Below are 12,053 nucleotides of genomic sequence, written 5' to 3'. Positions count from 1 at the left end.
TTGTTTTTTAAAGCATCGTTCTGGGTCAATTACTCCTCCTAAATCTCTAATTTGTTCTGCCAATGTGAAAGTGGTGTTGTCTTGCATTACATTACATAACCACTAGATTGATTCCTTTCCTAAATGAATAAACAGAAAGTAGGATTAAATGGTCAATTTTCTCAGTGGAAAGAACAAACAGTGGAGCGCCTCAGGGATCTGTACGTGGTCCGGTGATTTCAATATATTTATAAATGATCTGGAAAGTAATATGAGTGAGGTTATCAAATTTGCAGATGATACAAAATTATTCAGCGTAATTAAATCACAAGCGGATTGTGATACATTACAGGAGGACCTTGCAAGACTGGAAGATTGGGCATCCAAATGGCAGATGAAATTTAATGTGGACAAGTGCAAGGTTTGAATATAGGGAAAAATAACCCTTGCTGTAGTTACACGATGTTAGGTTCCATATTAGGAGCTACCACCCAGGAAAAAGATCTAGGCATCATAGTGGATAATACTTTGAAATAGTCGGCTCAGTGTGCTGCGGCAGTCAAAAAAGCAAACAATGTTAGGAATTATTAGGAAGAAAATGGTTAATAAAATGGAAAATGTCATAATACCTCTGTATCACTCCATGGTGAGACCGCACCTTGAATAATGTGTACAATTCTGGTCACCGCATCTCAAAAAAAAATATAGTTGCAATGGAGAAGGTAGAGAGAAGGGCAACCAAAATGATAAAGGGATGGAACAGCTCCCCTATGAGGAAAGGCTGAAGAGGTTAGGGCTGTTCAGCATGGAGAAGAGACGGCTAAGGTAGGATATGATAAGAGGTCTTTAAGATTATGAGAGGTCTTGAACGAGTAGATGTGAATCGGTTATTTACACTTTCGAATAATAAAAGGACTAGGGGCATTCCATGAAGTTAGCAAGTAGCAGATTTAAGACTAATCAGAGAAAATTCTTTTTCACTCAACGCACAATTAAGCTCTGGAATTTGTTGCCAGAGGATGTGGTTAGTGCAGTTATTGTAGCTGGGTTCAAAAAAGGTTTGGATACGTTCTTGGAGGAGAAGTCCATTAACTACTATTAATCAAGTTTACTTAGGGAATAGCCACTGCTATTAATTGCATCAGTAGCATGGTATCTTCTTTGTGTTTGGGTATTGCCAGATTCTTGTGGCCTGGTTTGGCCTCTGTTAGAAACAGGATGCTGGGCTTGATGGACCCTTGGTCTGACCCATCATGGCAATTTCTTATGTTCTTAAGCCACAAAGCCAAAAAACAAAAACTGATACTGTGAAGAAACTAACTAGAACTGCTGCTTTACATTTTATCCTGTGCAATCCAAATGTCAGCTTGTTGCTTTATTTTGTTTGTAAGATGAATAGCCAGATACTTAGTCAGGAATTTTGACCCTTCCTCACTTCTGTTCATGATAGGGTTCAGAAAACATTTAGCACACATGAATATCTTCTTCTAGGGGGTCTGAATTATTGGTAAACTACAACAGAATGGTAAACAGACACCAATCTTGGCGTAGGGAAAACTTGTTACACATAACCCCCCCCCCAGCTAACCTGTCTAGATTGATAAAGATGACACTTTCCGAATCATCAATCAATTCTTTTAGTTCCCGAGCTGCATTTGCAAGATCCTCAGCTTGTTGGTAATAGTTCTCCAGCAAAAGTTCCATTTCCTCTGCATGATCAATTCCAGAAATGCTCTCCTCACTAAATAAAAATATAATTCATCAACTTTACCGTTATAACCAAGCATATTAAAAACGTGCATCCCCCTAGTTTTAATATTCCCCTTGTTAACAATTTCTACTTTATAATTGTTTTACATTTCTGACAAAGGTAATGTATGCTTTTAATATAATTTCTTGATTGTTCTATGTAACGCTCACAGGCGAAGTTATGTTTTTATTGTAAACCGGTGTGATTTGTATTTTATACAGGAATGTCGGTATATAAAAGTTAAAAATAAATAAATATACAGCAAAAAGACTTGAGAAAGTGCAACACATTTCATATGCTCCTTTGTGAAGCTATTACACGGTTGCTCCTCACAGCAAAAGGAGTGTCTAAGAGATGTTTGTATTTTTATTTTATTGTACTCCACTTTGATATATTTTGATGGAGAAGTATATCAACTTAATAAATTAAATTGTTTTCCATAATTAATGTGGCTGATTCAAAAAAGAACACTAACACTTCCAACAAAGCAGTCTATTCATTTTCCTATAGGTACGGTCATACAAACATTTAATTATACTCAAATTCCCAAAATGTTTATATAGTGTATACAATAAAGAAAAATCATTTGCTCCATTCTTCAGGGTTCTTTGCAGGTTGACCTAAGAATTATGTAAAGATGATACATAGGAGTTTCTGCAGCCACATATATATCCTTCTTATTCTGCAGACACTTTCTTAAGTGTCATTTTGATTTTAAATTCCTGCTACCATTTTACTAATAAGTGATCACCAAGTGAGCGGAGTAGCCTAGTGGTTAGAGCAGCAGGCTTCAAACCAGGGTTCAAATCCCACTGCTGCTCACGTGACTTTGGGCAAGTCACATCACCCTCCATTGTCTCAGGTACAAAATGTAGATTGTGAAGCCTTCGGGGGACAAGGAAATACCTATATTACCTGAATGTAATCCACTCTGAAGTGGCTGAAAGGTGGAATATAAAAAAAACTAAATAAATGAAATAAATCTCTCTTGCATCTGTCCTTTACTTTCTTTGTAGTACAAATTCCTATTCCACTTAGGCTATTTCAACACACCCCAACTGATTTATTTTAATCCTAAAGCATGATTTTCAGTTACTGTTTGACTGACAAGTTTTTTGCTCTGTCTTTAGTGTGCTGTCCATTCATTAGCTGATTCAATAAATTCCTCCTCTTTCTCTAGATCAGCGGTTCTTAACCGGTGTGTCATGACACACCAGTGTGTTTGCTAAGCAGCGGCAGGTTGTGTCGCATGCTACCAGTCTCCCGCTGCTCTTCCCTCACCGAGCGAGAGGCAGGCTATCTTCCACTGCTGCCGTTGTCGCCCTGGCTATCAGCACGTTCAAGCCAGATGGGAACGGCAGCAGAGTTAGTGGAGGCTGGCAACTGTGGCTGAGCCTTTTCTTCTTCCCGTACCTGTCCCCACCCTGGCCCAGAACAGGAAGTGATGTGCAGTGGGGTGCACGGGAAGAAGAAAGAGCAATGCTGCATGAAAAAAGTAGTGGCGGCAGCGGCGGCCCCGAGCAAGTAGCGTGAGCCCGAAGCAAAATCAGAAGCAGCCAGAAATTGGCACAGGAAACAGCAGAATTAACCTTCTGTGGCCGATGGGATTCTTCTTTCTTGGCCTGTGGGGGCTAGAGGAGGAGACTGCTGCAGCTACCATTTGTGCTCGGGGGGGGGGGGGGGGGGGGGGGGGCAGGGGGGGGGCAGGAAACAGAGACAGCCAGCCAGCCTGTCTCTGAGAGAATGTGTGTGTGATTGAGAGTGTGCATGTGTAACTGTGACTGAGAGCATGTGTAAGAGGATTTGATTGAGATCATCTATGTAAAGTGTGTGAGAGAGCATGTGTGTAATTGAGAGAAACTGGTCAGAGAGGTGATGTGTGATTAGCAAATGTTGCTTACCTGTAACAGGTGTTCTCACAGGACATATGTGAGCAGTCCTCACATATGGATGACATCACAGGATGGAGCCCAATCACGGAACACTTCTGTCAAAGTTTCCAGAACTTTGACTGGCCCCTACTGGGCATGCCCAGCATGGCACTAACCCTGCAGCCAGCAGGGGTCCCCTTCAGTCTTGTTACAAAGCTACAGGCAGTGCCAAAAAATATATAAGAAAACGAACCCAACACCGCGGGGTGGCGGGCTGGTTTCGTGAGGACTAACATCCTGCTGTCCTGTGAGAACACCTGTTACAGGTAAGCAACATTTGCTTTCTCACAGGACAAGCAGGATGGTAGTCCTCACATATGGGTGACTACCGAGCTGAGGATGTCCGCACATGCACCAAATGTACCCAGGGAAGTGCCAGAAGCACAAAGCTGGGGTGGACTTTGGGAGAGGGCATCCTGAACCCCACCGGGCAGGTGGAAGGGTGTTGGTACGTCATGTCATAAATAGGTTATGCAATACAGACTGGCCGAAGATGGAATCTTGTCTTCCAGCTTTGTCTAGCAATAGTGGGCTGCAAAAAGTATGGAGAGAACTCCAGGTGGCAGCCCTGCAAATGTCCGGAAGCGGCACCGATCGTAGGTGTGCTACTGAAGTCGCCATGGCCCTCACAGAGTGTGCTTTAACACGGTCTTGAAGTAGAATGCCCGCTTGCTGATAGCAAAAGGATATGCAGTCTGCTAGCCAGGAAGAGAGAGTCTGCTTACCCACAGGCTGTCCCAATTTGTTAGAATGGAAAGAGAAACAACTGAGTGCTCTTTCTGTGGGCAGCTGTACGGTCTAGGTAGAAAGCTAGAGCCCGTTTACAGTCAAGGGTACGCAGAGCCTGCTCTCCTGAATTGGAATGAGGCCTGGGAAAAAAGGTAGGTAGTATGATGGATTGATTGAGGTGAAAATCCAAAACTATCTTAGGTAGGAATTTAGGGTGAGTGCGGAGTAGTGCCCGGTCCTGCAGAAATTTAATTTAAGGCGGATAGGTAACTAGTGCCTGTAACTCACTAACTCTGCGAGCAGAAGCGATAACCAAGAGGAAAATCACTTTCCATGTTAGATAGCGAAGATCGCAGGAATGAAGAGGCTCGGATGGTGGTTTCATGAGCCGACCCAAAACTAGGCTGAGGTCCCAAGAAGGGGCCGGAGGACGCAGTGGAGGCTTGAGGTGAAGCAAGCCCTTCAGAAATTGTGTGTCAAGGGATTGCACTGATATAGGGACATCCCCAACACCTTTATGGAAGGGGGCTACCGCACTGACATGCATTCTGATGGAGGAAGTTTTTAGACCTGACTCCGACAAGTGCCAGAGATAGTCTAGAAACTTCGGGATTGGACAGGTAAAGGGATCAAGGGCCTGAGAAGAGCACCATGACGTGAACCTGTTCCATTTGTAAGAGTAAGATTTTCTTGTGGAAGGCCTCCATGAAAGCAATCAAGACATGGGAACACTGGATCAGAAAGGTTAAGAGGTTGAAGGATTAACCTTTCAACATCCATGCAGTCAGGGCAAGGCTTGAAGATTGGGGGGGCGGAGGCACCTGTCGTTTTGAGTGATCAGAAGCGGGTCTGTTCCCAAACGAATGTGCCTGCTAATGGAGAGATCCTGAAGGATTGGAAACCACACCTGGCGAGGCCAGTGGGGAGCTATCAGGATCATGGTTCCCTTGTACTAATGTAACTTCATGAGAGTCCTTGAGAGAAGTGGAAGTTGAGGGAATGTGTATAGGAGACCGGTTACCCATGATAGGGAGAACGCGTCACTTGGTGGATAATGTTGGTTGCGAGTGAGAAAGCAGAAATTGCCTACTTTGCGATTCTGGGGTGATGCAAAGAGGTCTATTTGAGGATAACCCCATTTTTTGAAGATGGTGTTCGCTACTGAGGGGTTTAGAGACCACTTGAGCGGTTGGAAGGTGCAACTCAACTTGTCTGCCAACACGTTGTCCACTCCCGGCAAGTAGGTGGCCCTGAGGTACATTGAGTGGGAGAGGGCCTCCGCCCATATCTGTGCAGCTTCCTGACACAGAATGTAGGAGCCTGTTCCTCCCTGCTTGTTGATGTACCACATGGCCACTTGGTTGTTCCGTCTGGATCAGATGACTTGATTCGATAGGCGATCCTGAAATACTCAGAGCGTATCAGATTGCTCGCAGCTCCAGGAAATCTATCTGGTGTTTGGCTTCCTCTGGAGACCAAGAACCTTGTGTCTGCAAGATCAGCCACGTGGGCTCCCCATCCAAGTTGGAAGCGTCGGTGGTGAGATTATTTGAGGGTCTGGCGCCTGAAAAGGGCAAGCCCTGTAGAAGATTGGTCTGATTTGTCCACCAGGCGAGAAAGAGACGGAGTGAGTCGGTTACGTGGACAATGGTCGACAGGGGCTGAAGGGATTGAGTCCATTGCGACCTTAGAGTCCACTGCATGATTCTCATGGCCAAGCGGGTCATTGGGTGACCTGAACGGAGGACGCCATGTGTCCCAGGAGGATGAGAAAATGATGTGCAGTCGCTGAATGTTGAGACTGCAGCTGATGCGCCAGAGACACAAGAGTGACAGCTTGTTGTCGAGGCAGGAAAGCCTTTGCCTGTAAGTTGTCTAAGTCTGCCCCAATGAATGATAAGGTTTGAGATGGGACTAATCTGAGTGAAATTAGAGTGTTTAAGGTGAGATGTAGGGAGGACAGAGCGGTTTGCTGAGTCGGAGCCCTGATTAACCAATCGTCCAGATAGGGATAGATGTGAACACCTTGAGTCCTGAGGAAGGCTGCAACCACGACGAGGCATTTTGTGAAGACTCGTGGTGCAGTTTGCGAGGCCGAATGGAAGCACTCGGTACTGATAGTGCTTGGGCCTATGAGAAACCTCAGGTATTTGCGATGAGATGGAGTTATCGCAATATGAGTGTAGCGTCCTGGAAGTCTAGAGAGCAGAGCCAGTCTCTTCTTTGTAGAAGAGGAAGAAGTGAGCCCAAGGTTACCATCTTGAACTTTTCTCTCTGGAGGTACTTGTTTATGGCTCATAGATCCAGATTGGACGAACGCCTCCCGACCTTCTGGAGATTAGAAAGTACTGGGAATAGAACCCGAGGCCTTGCTGAGGGGATGGTACTGGTTCTATTGCTCTAGACTGGAGAGGAGGGAGGACCTCCTGTTCCAGGAGCAATGAATGGTCGGATGTTTTCCACGTCCTTAGAGGTGGGGAATCCGGTGGGGATAGAGAGAAAAATTGAGATGATATCCTTGAGCATTATCGCTAGGACCCACTGGGTCTGAGGTGATTGAGTGCCACCTTCGATATCCCACTGGTATGTGGGGTAATGGAAGCTGGCTGCTGCTCTCTATGCGAGAGTCAAAAGCCAGAAGCAGGGCCCGGCTGGGGGGCTGTTTGTGGCTTTTGTTTCCGGGTCTGACGAGACTGTGTTTTTAGAAATGGTCTCATAGAACGGGATCTGGTTGGTGGCGGGTAGGACTTCGAACGGAAGAAAGACTTTTTAGAGTCCTTCCGGAAGAGCTGTTTGGAAGAGTAATACGAAGGTATCAGAGAGAGCTGTCTTAGGGTCTCATGATGGTCCTTTAATTCAGCCACTGTCTTTTGAATCTGCTCTCCAAATAGATTGTCTCCGACAATCTATTTGTCCTGGACTTCAGGGCGAAGGTCTGAAGATTTGAGCCAGGCCCATCGTCTTGCTGAAATAGCAGCTGCAGATACGCTGGTTGCAGTGTCAAAGATGTCATAAGATAATCTGATCTCATATTTGCCTGCCTCAAAACCCTTATTAAGTAGGGTTTGTAGCCGTTCTTGAAGTGGCTGAGGCATGGAGTCTGTCAGGTCCTGTATCTGTTTAAAAATGACCCTATTATATTGGATCATATAAAGTTGGTAAGTGGCTATCGAGAGATGAGCATTGATCCTTGGAAGACTCGGCAACCAATGGCATCTAGAAACTTCTGCTCCTTTCCAGGGGGAAAGGAAGTATGAGGTTTTGATCTTTTTGCTCTCTTCTGTGCAGATTCAACTACCACAGATTGGTGATCCAATTGAGGTTTTTGAAAATATGGAGCTGACTGCACCAAATAGGTAGTGTCAACTTTTCTGTGGACTGATACAATGGAGCCAGTATGTTCCCAGTTCTTCTGGAGGAGGTCCAGAAGAACTTGGTGGACAGGGATGGAAGTTATTTCCTTGGGAGCATCAAGTAACCATCATCTGATGTCTATCGTCCTGTTCAGTCTGTAATTGGAAGGGAACCAATTCAGACATTTCTTTCACAAAATTTATGAAAGAAAGGTCCTCTAGAGGAGAACGCTTTCTACTCACAGTGGGTGAAGGTGGGTGATGGCAAATCATCGGTGTCTGGTGAGGAGTCATCAGTCCAGGTATCGTAAGGATCAGCACCTGTCCTTCTAGGAACTAGAGGGGGACGGGGTGGTTGGTTACCTGAAGGCCCCGGTCTAGGCTCCAAAGGAATCGAAGGAATTACCGGAGGCACCGATGAAGTCATCGAAGGTCTAGGCGCAGGCATCGATGGATGGCTCGATGGCACTGATGGACGTATTGGCACCAATGGATCGGTGGCGATGGCTGTATCAGTCTCGATGCCTGAGGCAGAACTCCAGATGGAGGGATGCGGAACGGTGTTTCTCCTCCCGATGACAGAGCAAGCGGGGAGGGCACAAGAGCTATCGGTGACCTGGGGTCCATCGGTGGAAAAGCGGCAATAAGCGCTTCCATCCTGGATAGCAGCGGTGCCAGCGCTGCCGGAATTGGGTCGGTGCTCGGTTCCTCTATCGGTACCGGTGTCTGTGCCGGAGGAACCTGGAGTCGTTGCATCGCCTTGTCGATGGCCTTCTGAACCATCCGGTCCAGTTCTTCTTGGAGACCTGGAGCAAGCAGCCCCGGCTCCGGAACAGAAGGAGGCAGAGGCATAGCCGGAGGGACCACCGTTAAAGGCGAGTCGCGGCTCCCGATGCTCCATCAGGGGAGGGTTGCCTCGGTGACCCGGTGGTCGAAAAGGTCGGTGCCTTTTCTGGACGGGGTTTCTTCGATGGCGGCTCGGATGATGGCGAGGTCGATGATTTCGCTCCCCTCGATGGTCCGAGTCTTTCAGTGCCAATGGCGATGTTTCTCCCTACGATCCCCTCGGTCTTGAGGGGGAGTAGAGGGTGTCGACAGCCGAGAAGTCGTCGATGCCAGGCGGTCACTGGTCGGCGGTCGATGCTGGCGCAAAGTTGACAGTGCCGGTTCGGACGACGTCAGTGCAATGGACTGGGGTCGGGGTTTGAGCACAGAAGAGAAGTTCCATCTTCTCCATTCTGGTCTTGCGACCTTTTGGTGTCATTAGGGTACATTTGGTGCAGGTCAAGACATCGTGCTCTCGTCCAAGACACATTACACAGACTTTATGGGGGTCTGTAATGGACATGGCACGAGTCCAGTCCAGGCACCGATGGAACCCCGACGCCATGGCCATAGAAAAAAATCGAGCCACAGTACGGTCAACGGCCAGTAGGCCACGAGGGCCAAACTCGATGGTAATTGACGGAAAATGGGTAGAAACTTACCGGAGTACCGCGGCTTGAAAAAAGTTAACAGGGAGACCCCTGTGGGGCAAATTAACTTTTAATAATTCTGTGAGGAAAATTCCTGTCAGGAATCTCTACAGAGCTCCTTAACTGCGAGGCTACTGCTGTGCGGAGAAAAGAAGACTGAAGGGGGACCCCTGCTGGCTGCAGGGTTAGTGCCATGCTGGGCATGCCCAGTAGGGGCCAGTCAAAGTTCTGGAAATTTTGACATAAGTTTTCCGTGATTGGGCTCCATCCTGTGATGTCACCCATATGTGAGGACTACCATTCTGCTTGTCCTGTGAGAAAATGCCGTTACAGCGTATCTGATCACTCTCAACTCAAGGTGTCTGATATGAAATCGCCTATTAATTACCACATTCTTCGAGTCCAAAAGGATATTCCAACCTTATATGGAGGCTTCCTTCATCAATTTAACTTGGTGAGGGAGTAGTGATCCCTTCTGCTAGATGTAGATCTAGTCACCAGTGGATATGAAGTTTTATGTTCAGTGAAATGATCAATTTGGTTGTCAGGGGTTGAATGAGCTGGTCCCATTTATTTAACAGCATTCATCTATTGGTTTCCCGATTTAAAAAAAAACCCCAAAATGCTCAAAGCGATGTACATTCTTTAAAGTTGGCAGCAAAGGTCCACTGCAGGAGCCATATGTGAAGGTGGATTAGTTAATAGCTGTGATTCACATAGTTTATGTTGCCCAAAACAACTAGATCTTCTCTGGCTGACTGATCCACATTCAACAGTTTGTATACAAGGGATCTGAGAGTATTCACCTAATCTGACGGAAAGAAAGCTCTTTCCTGTACAGAATCTAATGAATTTGATTTTCTGGGAGAAAATTAGAGTTGATTTTTCTAAATTTACCAGGAACCCTAGTGATTGTAGCACTTGCAGGGCAGTTAGTACATCTTCATTGGAGATCGCCAACACAAGTCAGTCGTCTAGATAAGGGAAGATTCTGGTGCCCTAATGCACTGCTATTACAGCCAAACACTTGGTGAAGACCATCGGTGCTGCTAAGAGGCCAAAGTGAGCACTTTATACTGATAATGGGAAGAGTCCATCATAAAACTGTATTTTAGATGAGGGCTAGTTCCGATTTTGAAAGAGTGGAGGAGCACAGGCTTATTTTCTTTACTAGACAATATGCATTGCAATTTGGACAGAAGAGTGGTATATCGGTGCAGTTGGAGGTTAAGTTAGCTTTTAATAGTATTTCGCATTTGAAGTTAATTAGAAGGTTGTCTGAAATTGGTCTTTGTGGTGGTGTTAAAATAGTTTGCCTCTTTTCTCCATGGAAGAGTGCAGCAAGTTTAAGCTGATGGTAATCACTCAAGTTAATGTATTTTATGAGTGAGGAGTTCCACAGGGTTCATCTTTATCTGTGGTTCTTTTTAACATTTTCTTACAACCCTCGGGTAGATTGTTCTTTTCAGTTAAAGGATTTATGCAGACATGCAATTTTATTTACCAAGTGATAAGATGGAAGAATTTCCTGTTGATTCTTTTAATTATTATTTTAGGATTATTAAACATTAGTTTGAAGAGAATGATTTGGACCTTAACTGTGCAAAAACGTATGGCTGGGAACTTCACCCTTATTTGTCATGCCTCAGCTGCCCATAAATAGGCGGTAGTGCACTATAGTTTGTAACTGAGGCACGGAATTTGGGTTTTGTTTTAGATTCCAAATTGTTATTAACTGCACAAATAAAGATAGTTAAGACCATTTTTTAAAACTGAGATTGAAGCCATTTGGACATTCTCTCTTCTCTTGATTTTCACTTAATGGTTCAAGCAATGATTTTATCAAATTTGTAAATACTTAGGCAAATAATCCAATTTGTTTTGCCGTTAAAACAGTGTTAAGTTTACAATAAAGAGATAGCATTTCTCCTAATTTAAAGACTTTACACTGGTTACCAGTTGCTCAGAGCATTAAGTTTAAATTGCTAACCTTGATTCATAAATCCATATATCAAGATAATTTATCCTTCAAACAAAACAGTATGTGCAAAATCACTCTTTACAATCTGCTTCACAATGATTAATTAGTGTATCATCTATAAACTGTGGTTAGACTGTTACAAGATCTAAGGCTATTTCTATATTAGGTCCTGAACTTTGGAAATCTATTCCTTGGGAGATTCAGAGTGTCAGATTATTTACAATTCGAAAGATGTTGAAAGCTTTTATATTTTTGCAAGCATTTAACTTATGTTTTGTATTCTATGTATGTTCTTATTGTATTAATTTATTACATATGTTGATTGTAATCACTGTTCCCTATAAGCAAGTAAATGTTCCTGAAAAATTTTCCACACACATAATAGCAAATGTGATTATGTGTACGTAACTTTGACAAGTTTGCTTTGAAAAATTGGTGTAATCTACAGAGATATTTGACAATTTAGGAAGGCTTTAAATACATAAAAAATAAATCCTACATAGTATACAAAATGAAGTTGACATTTGAATATGCTGCCTCTTATCTGGATAACAGAGGCATTTTGCGAGTGTTCCAGAGCAGAAGTTGAGTTAGTTAAATATTTGGAGTTAGCTAAGTTTTTCGGCTAATAAGACGTGGTTGAGAGCAATTCCCGAATAACTTTATCCTTGATCTGCACAATCCTCCACCCCCTGCTATAGTGAGAATAGGGGCCTGCTGGATTGATCGCCCTCTCCTCCCCCCTAATTCCCTGCAGACATTGTGTCAAATTTTAAGGTGTATATGGTCAGTCACTGCCCTTCCTCAGTCCAGTTTGTACAGACACACTTACCTCTGGTTGCCTCCTCATCCTTA

General features: G+C 44.5%; 1 protein-coding gene across 1 annotated transcript in view; it reads right to left on the bottom strand.

Moving 5' to 3' along the window:
• The window catches only part of LOC115085128 (magnesium transporter MRS2 homolog, mitochondrial-like), a 57,662-nt gene that overhangs the window by 13,209 nt on the left and 32,400 nt on the right, over positions 1-12,053 (bottom strand). The window contains exon 8 of the mRNA XM_029590763.1: positions 1,568-1,720. Coding sequence (XP_029446623.1) covers positions 1,568-1,720 — 153 coding nt within the window. The remainder of the gene's footprint in view (positions 1-1,567; positions 1,721-12,053) is intronic.

Source organism: Rhinatrema bivittatum, chromosome 2 (genome assembly GCF_901001135.1).
Source record: "Rhinatrema bivittatum chromosome 2, aRhiBiv1.1, whole genome shotgun sequence".
Classification (NCBI taxonomy): Eukaryota; Metazoa; Chordata; class Amphibia; order Gymnophiona; family Rhinatrematidae; genus Rhinatrema; species Rhinatrema bivittatum.
The sequence above is the reverse complement of the archived record's forward strand: the minus strand, read 5'-3'. Positions and strand labels throughout refer to the sequence as shown.